Source organism: Aplysia californica, unplaced genomic scaffold (assembly GCF_000002075.1).
Source record: "Aplysia californica isolate F4 #8 unplaced genomic scaffold, AplCal3.0 scaffold00020, whole genome shotgun sequence".
Taxonomy (NCBI): Eukaryota; Metazoa; Mollusca; class Gastropoda; order Aplysiida; family Aplysiidae; genus Aplysia; species Aplysia californica.
In genome coordinates this window covers 1,148,671-1,161,126 of record NW_004797290.1, presented here as the reverse complement: position 1 = coordinate 1,161,126, position 12,456 = coordinate 1,148,671, and the positions used below count along the sequence as shown (strand labels likewise).

The window sequence follows — 12,456 nt, the reverse complement described above, 5'->3', positions numbered from 1 at the left end:
TCTCTGTATCTGTCTTTTTTCATTCAGAAATACACTCTCTCTCCCTCCCTCCCGACAAACAGAGATCTAGAAAATTTAGAATAGATCTAGATCTAGATCAAGTCACAAGTTTACGAGTCTCAATCCCAATCCACCTTTGCTTGACCAAGCACGCTGGTGAAATGAATGGGAAACGAACCGCCGAACGCCTTGACTTTTGGGAACACCGAACGGCCTTGACTTTGAAAATACGTGCCCCTAACAATCCAGTGTTATGCGGGCGTACACGTGCCTAACAACTTCCTTCTTTTTTTTCTCCCAAACTGACTGTAAAAAATTAAAGGGTACTTGAATCGACATAAAGTCGTTGAACATCTTGTTCTCACGCGGATAGTAGGCCTAGGCTAGGCTAGGCCTTGTACAAGATAGGAAACGTGAACGAATGATGGGGAAAAGACCAGGATAATAGGCATATACAACATAGGACTAGTCGAGGCGCTTCGGTCTAGATCTATATAGTTTTGTTTATATAGCGTATTGTAATTTAATTTGATGTTGTTCCTATCTTTTTTTTTAAAGTGTTATGTTAGAGCGAGTCTCCACCAAAACCGAATACTGACACTGGTAGTAGGCCTAATTAGTGGCAGGCCCCTTAATGTGTCGTGTGATTCCATAATTATGTAGATGTAATATCCTGTACTTTTCTTGAACTACACACGTTTAGGGTTAAAACAGCCAATCTTCGGATAGGACACACACCCTCATTTGTTAATTTTTGTGGTTGTTTATGTGCTGTTCTAGTTATTAATTAATTTTATTGTGAAACCTTTAATTTCCACGTTTTTACTCTCTGTTTGGCTACAAATAATATTCTGGATGCTTAAAACTAAAGCAGAGCACAAGAAATTCTAGTGCTTTAGATTTAAGTTACCTCAATCAACATATTGCTAAAGGCCTACGTTGTCACAAAGAGTTGAAAGCTCGAAAATTTAGACTCTAGATCTAGAATATCTATGGCAACTTTTTCCATTTTTTGTGGCAACTTTTGGAAACTTTTGGACCAAAAAATGGCAACAAACGCAGATGTCACTGTCAGATGCTAGACCTAGTTTTATTAGGCCATATGCCAGGTTGTCTCCACGATTGGAAGACAGGAAGTTGAAACTTTGAACCGCCTTTTTGCTTGAAAAGTAGGCCTAAGTTAGTTTGCACTTTGCACTTTTGTGCAACGGTCAGGTTCAGTCAGTGTATAGATCTTCTACAATCTTGTGTAGGTTACAGTAGATCTATTCCAACCATTTTGGAAAGACACAGAGTGTTCAACCAAAGCACAATGACGTTCAAAATCTTACGCAGGGCGTTTTTGTCCCTTTCAAGAATATCGAAAGGTTCTCAAATATGCAAAAGGCCATTTTCAACAACACAGCCAAAAAGAATGTCCCATCAAGATTTCCAGCAGCAGGGCATACCAGGCTCGGTAAGATATGATGATGAAAACAGAAATTGCATTCCCCCCCCCCCCCCCCGTCATCTAGATATTAGATTGTTTTGGAAACGAAAGAACACATTACACGCGTTCATTTTAAGATAGATCTAGATTTAGATCTAGGGAAAATGCGGCAATTAGGGTTTTAGTGTTATAGAATCTAGATCTCTACCCAGTTCTACGTACCCACTTCCAAATATCGCGATGTTGATAAGGATAAGGGTATCTGACTTGTTGACATAAACTTATACTATTATAATAAGTATCAGTATGCTTCCTATCTCTGACGCGGCCTTGTTATGTGCCCATGGATGCATGGAATTCAAATTCGAAAGGCAAATTTATATAACTGCTTGTTCAGTGAAATGAATGAAAAGCATGTTCTAAATGACGAATATACATGTAGATCTAGATCTGTTAAAAATCATTTGTATAAATTCATTGGTCATTTTTACCCTCTCTGTCTTCAGAATTTACCTTTTGGGATTGGCTGCAAGTATAAAACAACCATTGGATTTGCTATCTTCTGGGGCAGCGCACTCACCGCCCCCTTCCTGATATACAGGAGAGTTTTGTGGCTGGCACAACCAGGAGATGAATCTCGGAGCCCTCAACAGCTGGCTAAAACCATTTGCTGGGAAGACGTGGATGAGGAAGAGGAATAAATTCACCACGCTTTCTTTGGGGTCAGTATAGTATCTTATTTATATCATGTGTTCTCATACACTATCCCACTGCGAAGTGTCATAGTGCAATGTCTATATTATGTAAGCCTTTACTAAGTGAAGCCTGTCAACTGTATACATTCTTCATCAAGAAGCGCTCAAATGAGAGGGTTTGGGAGTGAGATAAATCTACATAGATAAGAGTCCACACCCCCCCCCCCCACATGTAACCAGAAGTGGATTGTGATCAATACACTTCAGTGCAGTCTAGATTACACGCTGATACACACACGTTTTAAAACCCTCGAGAGGTACTCGTGATAGATAAAGAGTATGTGAAAACACGGTGGTATGGCTCTATTTGTTTTATATTTATCATGTTTCAGAATGTGTTTCACACTGTTTTTCGGTGTTATTGAGAACTGTCCGGTTCAATTTGTGAGGCCTTTAAACTGTACAATGCCTATTACACAAATACACTTTTGACATCAGTTACGACATAGCCTGTCAGTCTGGTCCCATTCCGATGCTGTCAATAGTCACAGTGGAAATTACGTCTGATTTGCAAACCATTCAGTCATTATAATTACACACGTTAACAGAAAAAGGGTCAACGTACTAACAAATTAAGAAATTTCTAGTTAGTTGTAGACTTAAATCTATTACATGTATGTGAAATACTTCTAGATTATGTCGGTACATGTACTTGTGTATAAGTATAATCTAAATCGTTTTCTATTTAATTTAATTAAAAATTCATTGATTTGCAGGCTTGTCTCTAACATACATCATTGTGAAGGAAAGTAGTTACTGTTACTAAAGTTACTTAGACAAGAAAAAAAAGTGGTGGTTGGGGGGGGGGGTTCGTGTTCCTCGTCAATCACCCTGCATTTTACATGTATTGATCCCTATTTTACGGGTTTCAAATTTTATTAATTCGTAGGTAAAAGACCTTGACATTACTTGTTTTTTATTGTGACAGTGAACTTTGCTTGTTCTTGAGGGCTGCTTTAAAACTGGAGATTTGGACTGATTTGTGACCGCTTTCAAAATGTGCTGCCGTGTACTGCCATTGAACTCTTCCTCTCTATACATGTGGTATAGTGTGGTAAAAAATTCGTGGCGCAATTTATCCTCCAATTTCTCTTTAGCAGGTGAATCAATGTTACCCGCAATCTGCACATTGCACAGCAGTTTGTATCAATTCGTCTTAACTTAGTCATATTTTTCCAAAACAATTATTGAGGCTTGATTAAAAAATTTTCTTCAAAAAATTTACATAAAATATTACAAATCTTCGCCATACAGAAAAGGGGATAGTTCACAGCAATTCCCGCTTCTCGGACACATTTTGCATACGCATATGGCCTAAATCACAGCTCACCAATGGCACTTTTTAGTGGCAAAATTTATTAGTGAACTCTGAACACTCTGTTTGCACTAAAGGTTCTCAAAACCTGCGTTCAATAAGCATAGTGTTACGATAAGGAAAACATGTCAGACTTGCTTTTAAAAGCGACATTGTCCCAGCTGTAAATGTAAACCTTTTAAAATCTGTAGAAACCACCTACTTGGATTTTAAAAAATGATATTTAATCTATTAAGAATATTTTCTAAAATACAGCTTACAGGTGTTTACAAAAATATTGATCTATTAAGACAAATTGATACAAGTCATTGTGAAAAACCCCCCAGGAGAGTGTTCGACAGTTTAGGAAATATCTGACAACAGCTTGTGCCACGAATTTTTGACCGCACTGTGTAAGCTCATACAGTCTTCACATAAAGTCAAGGACCTCTTGCAAAAGTGGACGCAAAATAAAAACCAGCAAAGCAAACTATACCTTCTTTGTCATACATTTAATTCATCAATCCGTAAGTACAAAAAAGAAATTTCATCACTATAGAAACAGAAATGCGTGATTCCCAGCGCTCAAAAAGGATCCAGTATCAAAATCGAAAATCACAAAAGAAAGGATCTCAAAAAGTCTCAGAAATATCAAAGAAAACAACCAGTTTAAAAGTTCGTGAATGTCAATGGAATTTTCAGAAGCGCGTGTGCCTCCCATTCACGGCTAGGCAGTCAAGGCACCGCTGGTGCATAGAGTTGATCAGCCGTGCCAGAATATTGTTCCATTCGTGCTACAGCCATCCTAGCAGCTGCTGTTAGTTGGCGGGCAAGGGGTGGTTCTCATGAACTCTCCGACCAAGCTCAGCCGAGAACTATTCAATAGGAGTGAGGTCTGGACTGAAAGTACGGCGTGGCGTTGTCGCCGTGAAGGACAGCAGCAAGCCCAATCAGCTGCACCGCCGGGACGACCACAGGAGGTCGAAGAATCTCATGTAGATACCGCTGCCCTGTCAGGATGCCTTGACTGCCTTTCCGTGAATGGTGGGCAATTCCATTGACATTCACAAACCTAAACTGGTCTTTTTCCTTGATATTGCTGAGACTTTTTGAGACCCCTTCTTTTGTGATTTTCGATTTTGAGGGTGGGTCCCTTTTGAGAGCTGGGAATTACGCATTTTTGTTTCTATTGTGACGAAATTTCTTTTTTGCACATAATGGATGATGAAGTGAATTTTTGTCAAAGAAGGAATAATTTGCTTTGCTGGTTTTTATTTTGCGTGCACTTTTGCAAGTGGTCCTTAACTTTTTGTACATACTTTATTATAGGGCATTGTGCCAAATGTTCAAACCGCTAATCCCTCTTGATCTTCCCTTTGGTTCACGACAAAGTTGTAGCACGGACAGAATTAAGGTATGTGATTCCCTTTACCGAGGACACAGATGCATTTGTGAATGTACGTATGTTATTAGAAGTTTAAAGATGTCCCTTTTTGTTGTAGTCATTGTCTTTCTTTATAAGTCATTTTTTCAGGATACGCTAACTTTTGATTTATACGAACTCTTTGTCTCTTTCAGCTGGAGTCCATGCATTGTGGAAGAAGAAGTGCTGCAAAACATTTCTAGGCCGTGTGCTGGGCTTGGCATGACACAGTCTCATTTCCAATTTCCTGTTCTACATTTGGTTTGAATGTTGTGTTTGGACCGTGATCAAGAATGTTCACTGAATATATATTCCCTAACACGTCACACCCCTTGTCTTGTGTTTAACGTATTTCTCTGTTCTAAAAGCTGTGAGGTTATGCACTACAACTCATGTTCATACTCATACTGCCGAAAAGACTTTCTTTTTCTGTAGACAGAATATTTCCAGCACTGGTTACATTTTGTATGGTCTCTGTTCCGCTTAAACTAAAAGGGACGTTTTCATAGTTAATGTAACCTACATGTATGAGTTTAACACTTGTAGACTCATATACTGCAGTTCGTTTCAAAGAAGCGCCTTGAGTAGTGAGATGAATAATGAACAAGGAAAGAAAACAGAGACTCTACTCACAAGTACACTTTGCACATGGTCGCTTTTAAGCATAAGGGGGCTATCTCGTAAAATGCTGTTTTGAGAAAATGGAAGGTAGAGTTTTTGCCCCTGGTTCAGTTTCTTTAAAAGACAAGGAGAATTTTCTCTATAACCAAACAGATATATACACACCAGTGAAACCAAATTTCTCCCCTAAGCAGGGCAATGCCCATTTTTTGGTGTAAGTCAAGATTTCTGGAAACCTCCGAAATCTGGGTTAGCGCGCTTGTCCTTAAAAGCGACCACATGTCCATCTGAGCGAGCAGAGACATTCGTGAGAGTGAGAATACATGTTATTTCATGATAAAATAAGAGGGGTGCAGTATCTAAATCTATTTGTCACTCTGCTCACAGAAAACACCAATACATCATTAACATTTTTAAAAAATCAGACACTGACTTGATCAGCAAGCTATTCAGACTGAAATACATGTAGGTCTCGCGGACGCTCCGCTAGCCATTAATTGGTATCATGCTGAACTATGGCGAGTCTCCCCGACTTGGCGTTCATGAGCTTGTGGAGTTTTTAAGGCTCAAAACCCATATGGCTCGGTCCTTTGGAGATGGACGTTATTTGATAACGCAACAATGTTAACAGGGACACTTAACCCATGCTTGTGTATTGTCAGCAAAAGATGTCATCCCATGTGTGGCCGACATGCACATGGAAGACGCAGGTTTCAACATTCCGAATGTACAAGTACAATAGAAACGTCCTATTAGTGTTTTCCACATATTATATTTTATTACACACAAACGCAGTTTAGATCTAGTTTTAAACACATTATCAATTAATTTTTTCTTCAAGTGGAAAATAATACAATGTACAAACCTATGGACGATACAATATTAACGCATTATTTTTATTTTTAATGTGGCACGGAATGTGTCCAAATTGCTGAGGTCACAGTCAGGACTGGACTGGAAGAGTCAGTTCAGTACTCCACATCACAGTAGCCAGGTCCTATGAGCTCTTCAGCGTTGAAGCCACGTCTGCAATGTGGGTTGGAAAGAATTACAAATTACGATGTACATGTCGATGTATTAAAGTTTGATAGATCTAGACATTAGTGACTGATCACAGTGGAGTTGTAAGAGAAGGTAAATTATAAGGGAAAATGGACATGAATCAAGAAGAGCACTTCTCCAATGTTACTGCCAATTTTGAAAACAAGAAGATATATATATATAATCACCATCAGTTGTGTTGGAGTAAAACAAGCCCTTGTTGGGGTGCTACACTACACTACACTCACCAGAGCTGTCAACAGCTCGTGTTGAGAAAACTGCTTTGCTACCTGATACTAGTGATCCATTGTACATGTAGTGATATTTCAGTAGAAGGAGAAAAATACAAAACAATAAGAAGCAAGCAATAGCCGAAAACAATAAAACATTCATTCAGTTATGGATTGAACTATAAATATGAAATTCAAAGATTAAACATGTTTTACATATTTTATTCAGTAAGTGCACTACTGTGAGTGTGAGATGTCAGCCATGCATTTCTCTACTGACTGACAATACATCATGTATAGTATAGAGTTATGCTCTCAATGTGTAGGCCTACCATGCTGATCTTCGATCTTCTGAAAAGGACATTGTTAAATCAGTACCGGGTTACGCCTTTCAAAGATGAGATTTCATTTATTTAGGTCTATTGACTTAGAATAGATTTTAGAAGAAAAGAACACCATAATTTGGTGGATTCAGTAGACGCTCGTCATTTGGACATATGGAGATATATCTACATGTATTGGTATCATATTGAGTAAGGCGTAATCATTTATTACGATTTATCTTGCTTTTCAAGAATAGAATACCCATCTATCTTGAAGAGATGTCGAGATATTTGTGCTTGAAGAAAGGTCGCTTAGTGTCAGAGGTAAAATTAGTGAGAAAATGGCCACCAAGTTTGATGACTTCCAAAGTGTGAGTATCCTTGGAAACTGCAAATTTGCACTTTTTTGGGGTGTACCTTTGATCAGCGGTTTTCAGTAAAATCCAGATAGACATGTATTTTTAGATGGCCTTAAAAGGTATTGAGGAAAAAAAAGCATTAAAAAATGCGCCCAACAAGCGGAAAAATGCCGGTCTTTTTTATTTTGATTTCATTATTTTGACAGGCGTCTGATTTCACCACGATGCCACTACATATTATATATAGGCGCCTATCATGCCACACAATTACGGTACCGTATGCATGTCCCATTGCACATCCACGTGGCCTAGAGGTTAAGGTGGTTGCCTCTAATTCAAAGGTCCCGGGTTTGAATCCAGGTAGCGATAGAAACAATGTCTCCTTTTACCCCCTTTCTTTCTCTCTAGCAACGTTCTGTTATCTGCTTTCGTCTCCACTTTGTGCCCCCATCCCCTCATCTTCTTTGCCCCCTCCTCTGGGTTTCTGACTCTTTCTGCAGCCTTTCTACTGCTACTGCTACTCCTTGGCTCCTCCTAACTGCTGTCTTTCAGCCACACCCCTGATTTTCTGGTAGTAGTGGTAGGAAAGATCTACACCAAGCCTTCTACTTCTCGGACAAGGGCAAACAATCTCGGGGGTCCCGCGTGCAAGTTGCGCACGTAGGCTACTTAAACATCAATTGGTGGTCTAAAATCGATAAGAGTAGGCTTCGACCGCCACCCAGCCAAAATTCAAAATTTCCTACTAACTGAAAATGTTAGATCTATGTTAAATGTGTCCCGCGCTCTCACATGACCTTATTAAGTTATGCAATTGCAAATGCATAAAGCACTTACCAAAAAGAAGAAAAAAAATACTTCGTCCAGTGACATTAAGTATTAAGACTTACTTGACCATGCGACATCGGTGTTCAGCGATACGCAGTTGGGCCTCGCCGACATCAGTGACAGAGGCGTCACTCCACAGACGCTCACCTACAGCCGCTGCTCGTGGCCTGACGACAGAAACGAAATAGTGGGACATTGGTGGGTACGCCTATATCTAGACTTTTCTATATACCTGTACATGTACTAATACATGTAATACCTCTTGGGTTTACAACAATGTTACATTGAAGTCTAGATCTAAATACATGTACTAGATCTAAATGTATGGTGTACACACACTGATTCAACTGATTGACAGCAGTGTTCAATTAAGTATCTGTAAAAACTAAATGTCTAAATAGCCGTGGAGAACACACTGATTCACAGCAATGTATTTGTTTGTTACATTACTGACCAAGTTCGTAATTTTTCTCGACGCAAACAGGAGCAAAGCTAAGATGACTATGAAGGACCCCCCCTCCCCTCCCCCCAACAGGTGAGGAGAAAGAGAGGAAGGCCCAGATCTGGAGGCAAATCCCTGGCTTAATATGGGGCATAACTCCTGGAGTTGGAGAAGTTCGCCCAGAACACTTCAGAACAGACATGAAAATGAGAGAGAGTAATTCAGCGATAAGAATAAGAGAGGTGTGATGGGTACATGTATAATATTACTAGATCTACCCGGTATCTATAGTATTATTCGTCCTTCAGCTCACAGGATAAAGGCACTAATGAGAACCCCAGTACATCAAAAAGTCAGATGTTAACTTGATCAGTAAGCTATTCAATCAAATTCAAACAGCCCGCGCGAGTGCTACGCTAGTCAGCCCATGACCAATACCAGGATGGTCAGTGATACTGATAGAGGCGAATGAAACCGAGGATTAAATGAGTAGGGCCTACCATTATATAGTGCTTCATACTAATTACACTCACCAACTACACAATCTGAGTCTATGTTGATTAACTAGATTGATTTTATGTTATCTTTCTATTACAAGATTCGCTCAGACCTAGATTCTAGCTTAAACAAAACAACAAAAAAAACCCAACAAAAACCGAGGGCTTTGTTATCAGTAATATCAGACGCCCAAGCTCTTCCGGAGTGAGATAATAAATCGATGATAATGCATAATTTATGAATTTTTACTGCCTTATATGTACATGTACTGAAATAAAAGTTTTCACCTTATAGAAAACAAGCCTACTATTTTCATTTCACTTTCTACTTTACAACGAGAAAACAAAACTTCAATAGAATTACTGATATCCAGATAGTGATACATTGTACAAGTAGAATCTACAAGTAAGTAGGCTACAAGTACAACTCACCAAAATCTGGAGATGAGATTTGTGTCGTCAACATATTCCCCCCACATTGTTGTTGTCCCTCCAAGAACAAGACTTTTCTGTTGAGCAGTGCCTGAAATAAAACATCAGAATGCATGTTACGTGTGATGTAACAGCAGAATACGCGAGAATACAAATGCAGAAAGTAATCACTCTAAAGCAAAATCCATCTTCAGTAGGCCCAAACTTGCCAGAATATAGAAATGAGAGCAGAAACCTCCTGAGAAAGGAGCTCTCTTTGTTATTACCTCTAAACACCCTCCTCCTTATCATAATTAAGGTTCCCGGAGAGTAACAGAATAATTCCTCCTCCTCCTCCTTTCCTCGGCGTCACTTTCGTCCTCCTCTTTCTTATATTCACACACACACACACACACACACACACACACACACACACGCACGCACACACACACACACACACACACACACGGGCGCGCATCACGCACGCACACACATAAATATATATACATGTACACACTCTCACAAACACTCACACACACACAACACACACTCACACAAACGCATGAGTACAATGGGACGCACCTGGGAAGTCTTGTGGGTCACACTTGTAGTAAGTACTCCAGTCGGGACCATAGCTGATGTAGTTGAGGTACCAACAGTTGGAGAGGAGTGTCTTGTAGCCCATACCTGTCACCCTGGCCATCTCGTCCTGCCACTTGTCTCTCCAAACATTCACAATAGTGTCTTCAGCTACCTGCCAACATAAGGAAATTATTATTACAACAGTGAACCTGCTCTTAAGGCCATCTGTATACATGTAAAACAATCACTTGTACTAACTACCACTTCCCATTTCTTCCACGGCGTATTTTTGTACTTTATAATGACATTGTGTAAGACGTCGATCTAAGACGAAGGTCACTTTTCTACCCGACAATGGGCGGCCGTCTTAGACAGTTTCGACTGTAGTTAGAACCAAGCAAAAAACTAAGGTAGGAATGCATACAGTGTTCCGTATTGAGCATTCAAACTTGACTGTCAAATACGGTGTATTTTACGGTGTAAATCTGTGCTCTCAAACAACCCTCCACATGTCCAAGTCCTGACCAAAGACACGTTAATCGATTGATTAATAAAGATCATTTAATTAAAAATGGGCGTACTCTTGCTTTACAGCATGCTCTTTGAACTTTACAACTACCATCAGGCTAATTACGGTGACAGGTTCAGACTTTAAACTCATGAGACATTTCTAATGTACATGTGGTTGTACTTAGTGTGGCTCATCAGCGTACTGTTAACAGGCAAGGTTTAAGGTAGGACTTGGACAAAAATACAATAACGGCTTCATGTAAATCATAATAAGAATGGCAGAATGCAGCCGCACAAAACGATTAGCTAACTTGTTACATATTGTACGAAGACAAGAAAGCAGTGTACCTTTGCAAGGTCGACGACCTCTTGCCAAACCATGTATCCCTTTTTCAGACCAGACACAATGTCAAGCACCCTGAAAGCCAATTGAAACATTGAAATCACGTTTTAAAAAAAGACAATAAAAGAACGTCTAAAGCAAACACCGGAATAGAGACGTGGAAGCGATTCTCGTCCTTTAAATCCATGTGGATATTGAAGTAATAATAATACTGATCATGATGTTGCAAGGTTTGGTACTAAGCTAAATCCTGAGAGAAAAAAAATCGTGTCCTTCTTTTTTTTTTTGGTTTCTTTTACTTATTTTAAGGATCTTGTGGGTTGGTAAGATTACTTGTATCTAAAGGCTGATTTCCAACAGTTGAGAACATAATAATGTACAGTACAAGTACGCCACTCTATATCACAAATGCTTGAACTTGAATGATAGGGCACAATCGTATATTTATCAAATCAGTTGAAACTGGGTTTTTTCCAGCTCACAGTTCAAGGTCACTAACTGACAAAAACAAATTAGCCTATTCTATTGATGTCAATGAAACTTTAAAAAATCGATGAAAGAGCATTTGCATTTTATGGAACACACTGCAGATATTTTCAATTCATGAACAGTCGACTAATGCCATTTCTGTTTTTAGGAGAAATGATATAAATTTAAGACATGATAACAAATAACCTCTTTGGACGGGACACATTGTAGGTCTACTGTACTTTTGCTGCTGCTTTTGTAGACATGCAAAGCGCTCGGAACCAGCCCTTTTTAATTGGGGTTGAGGCTACGTAAATGCCATATATTATTATTCTTGTTATGAGAATGATGATTATGATCGGGTCTATATTCTGCTACCAATCAGGCCTATCATTATAACTGTACGGTTGTGTACGAACGTACGCCCAGTGACTTACTTCTGCATGTAGTACTGCTCCAGTTTCGTGTAATCATCACCAAAGCCCATTTTCTTCATGAAAGCAGTGATGCCGGGGTTGGACTGCCTGTAATAAATGTGGAGACATGTTTGAGTTTTGAGTTTGAGGAAAGAGAAGCACATCGACACAATAACGGTCAAGTAGTGCAGGGAAGTGGTAAATCAGATAGACAGAAAAAACAGAGGGGAAGAAAATAAGTAAGGGCCTACCCTCCAGTGGTGCCATTCAACCATGTTACATGTAGGCCTTACCTCTGACTTATGATTGGATCCAGACGTTAGAGTAAACTTTGAAGACGGCCCATACGATCAACAATACCTGTGGGGTTTTTTCTTCTGTTCTTCTCTATCCCACAAGTGGTTTTAATAATTTGCAAAACTAAAAGGAATGTGTTAAGTGAAATAGTGAAATGTATTTATAATACATGTACACACACACACAC

General features: G+C 39.3%; 1 protein-coding gene and 1 long non-coding RNA gene across 2 annotated transcripts; one reads left to right on the top strand and one right to left on the bottom strand.

Annotated features, from left to right (window-relative positions):
- Positions 1-1,177: 1,177 nt before the first annotated feature.
- Positions 1,178-5,227, top strand: LOC101863562. The gene is made up of 3 exons (XR_220102.1): positions 1,178-1,456; positions 1,936-2,151; positions 5,057-5,227. It is a non-coding gene; the product is annotated as an uncharacterized LOC101863562 (long non-coding RNA).
- A 1,047-nt stretch (positions 5,228-6,274) lies between these two features.
- Positions 6,275-12,080, bottom strand: LOC101863320 (beta-hexosaminidase subunit beta; the record flags this gene model as incomplete). The annotated part of the gene is given in 6 exon segments (XM_005090642.3): positions 6,275-6,548; positions 8,366-8,470; positions 9,675-9,765; positions 10,236-10,407; positions 11,094-11,163; positions 11,994-12,080. Coding segments are annotated over 6 exon segments (583 nt in total), but the record flags the coding sequence as incomplete, so codon positions are not given.
- Positions 12,081-12,456: the final 376 nt, after the last annotated feature.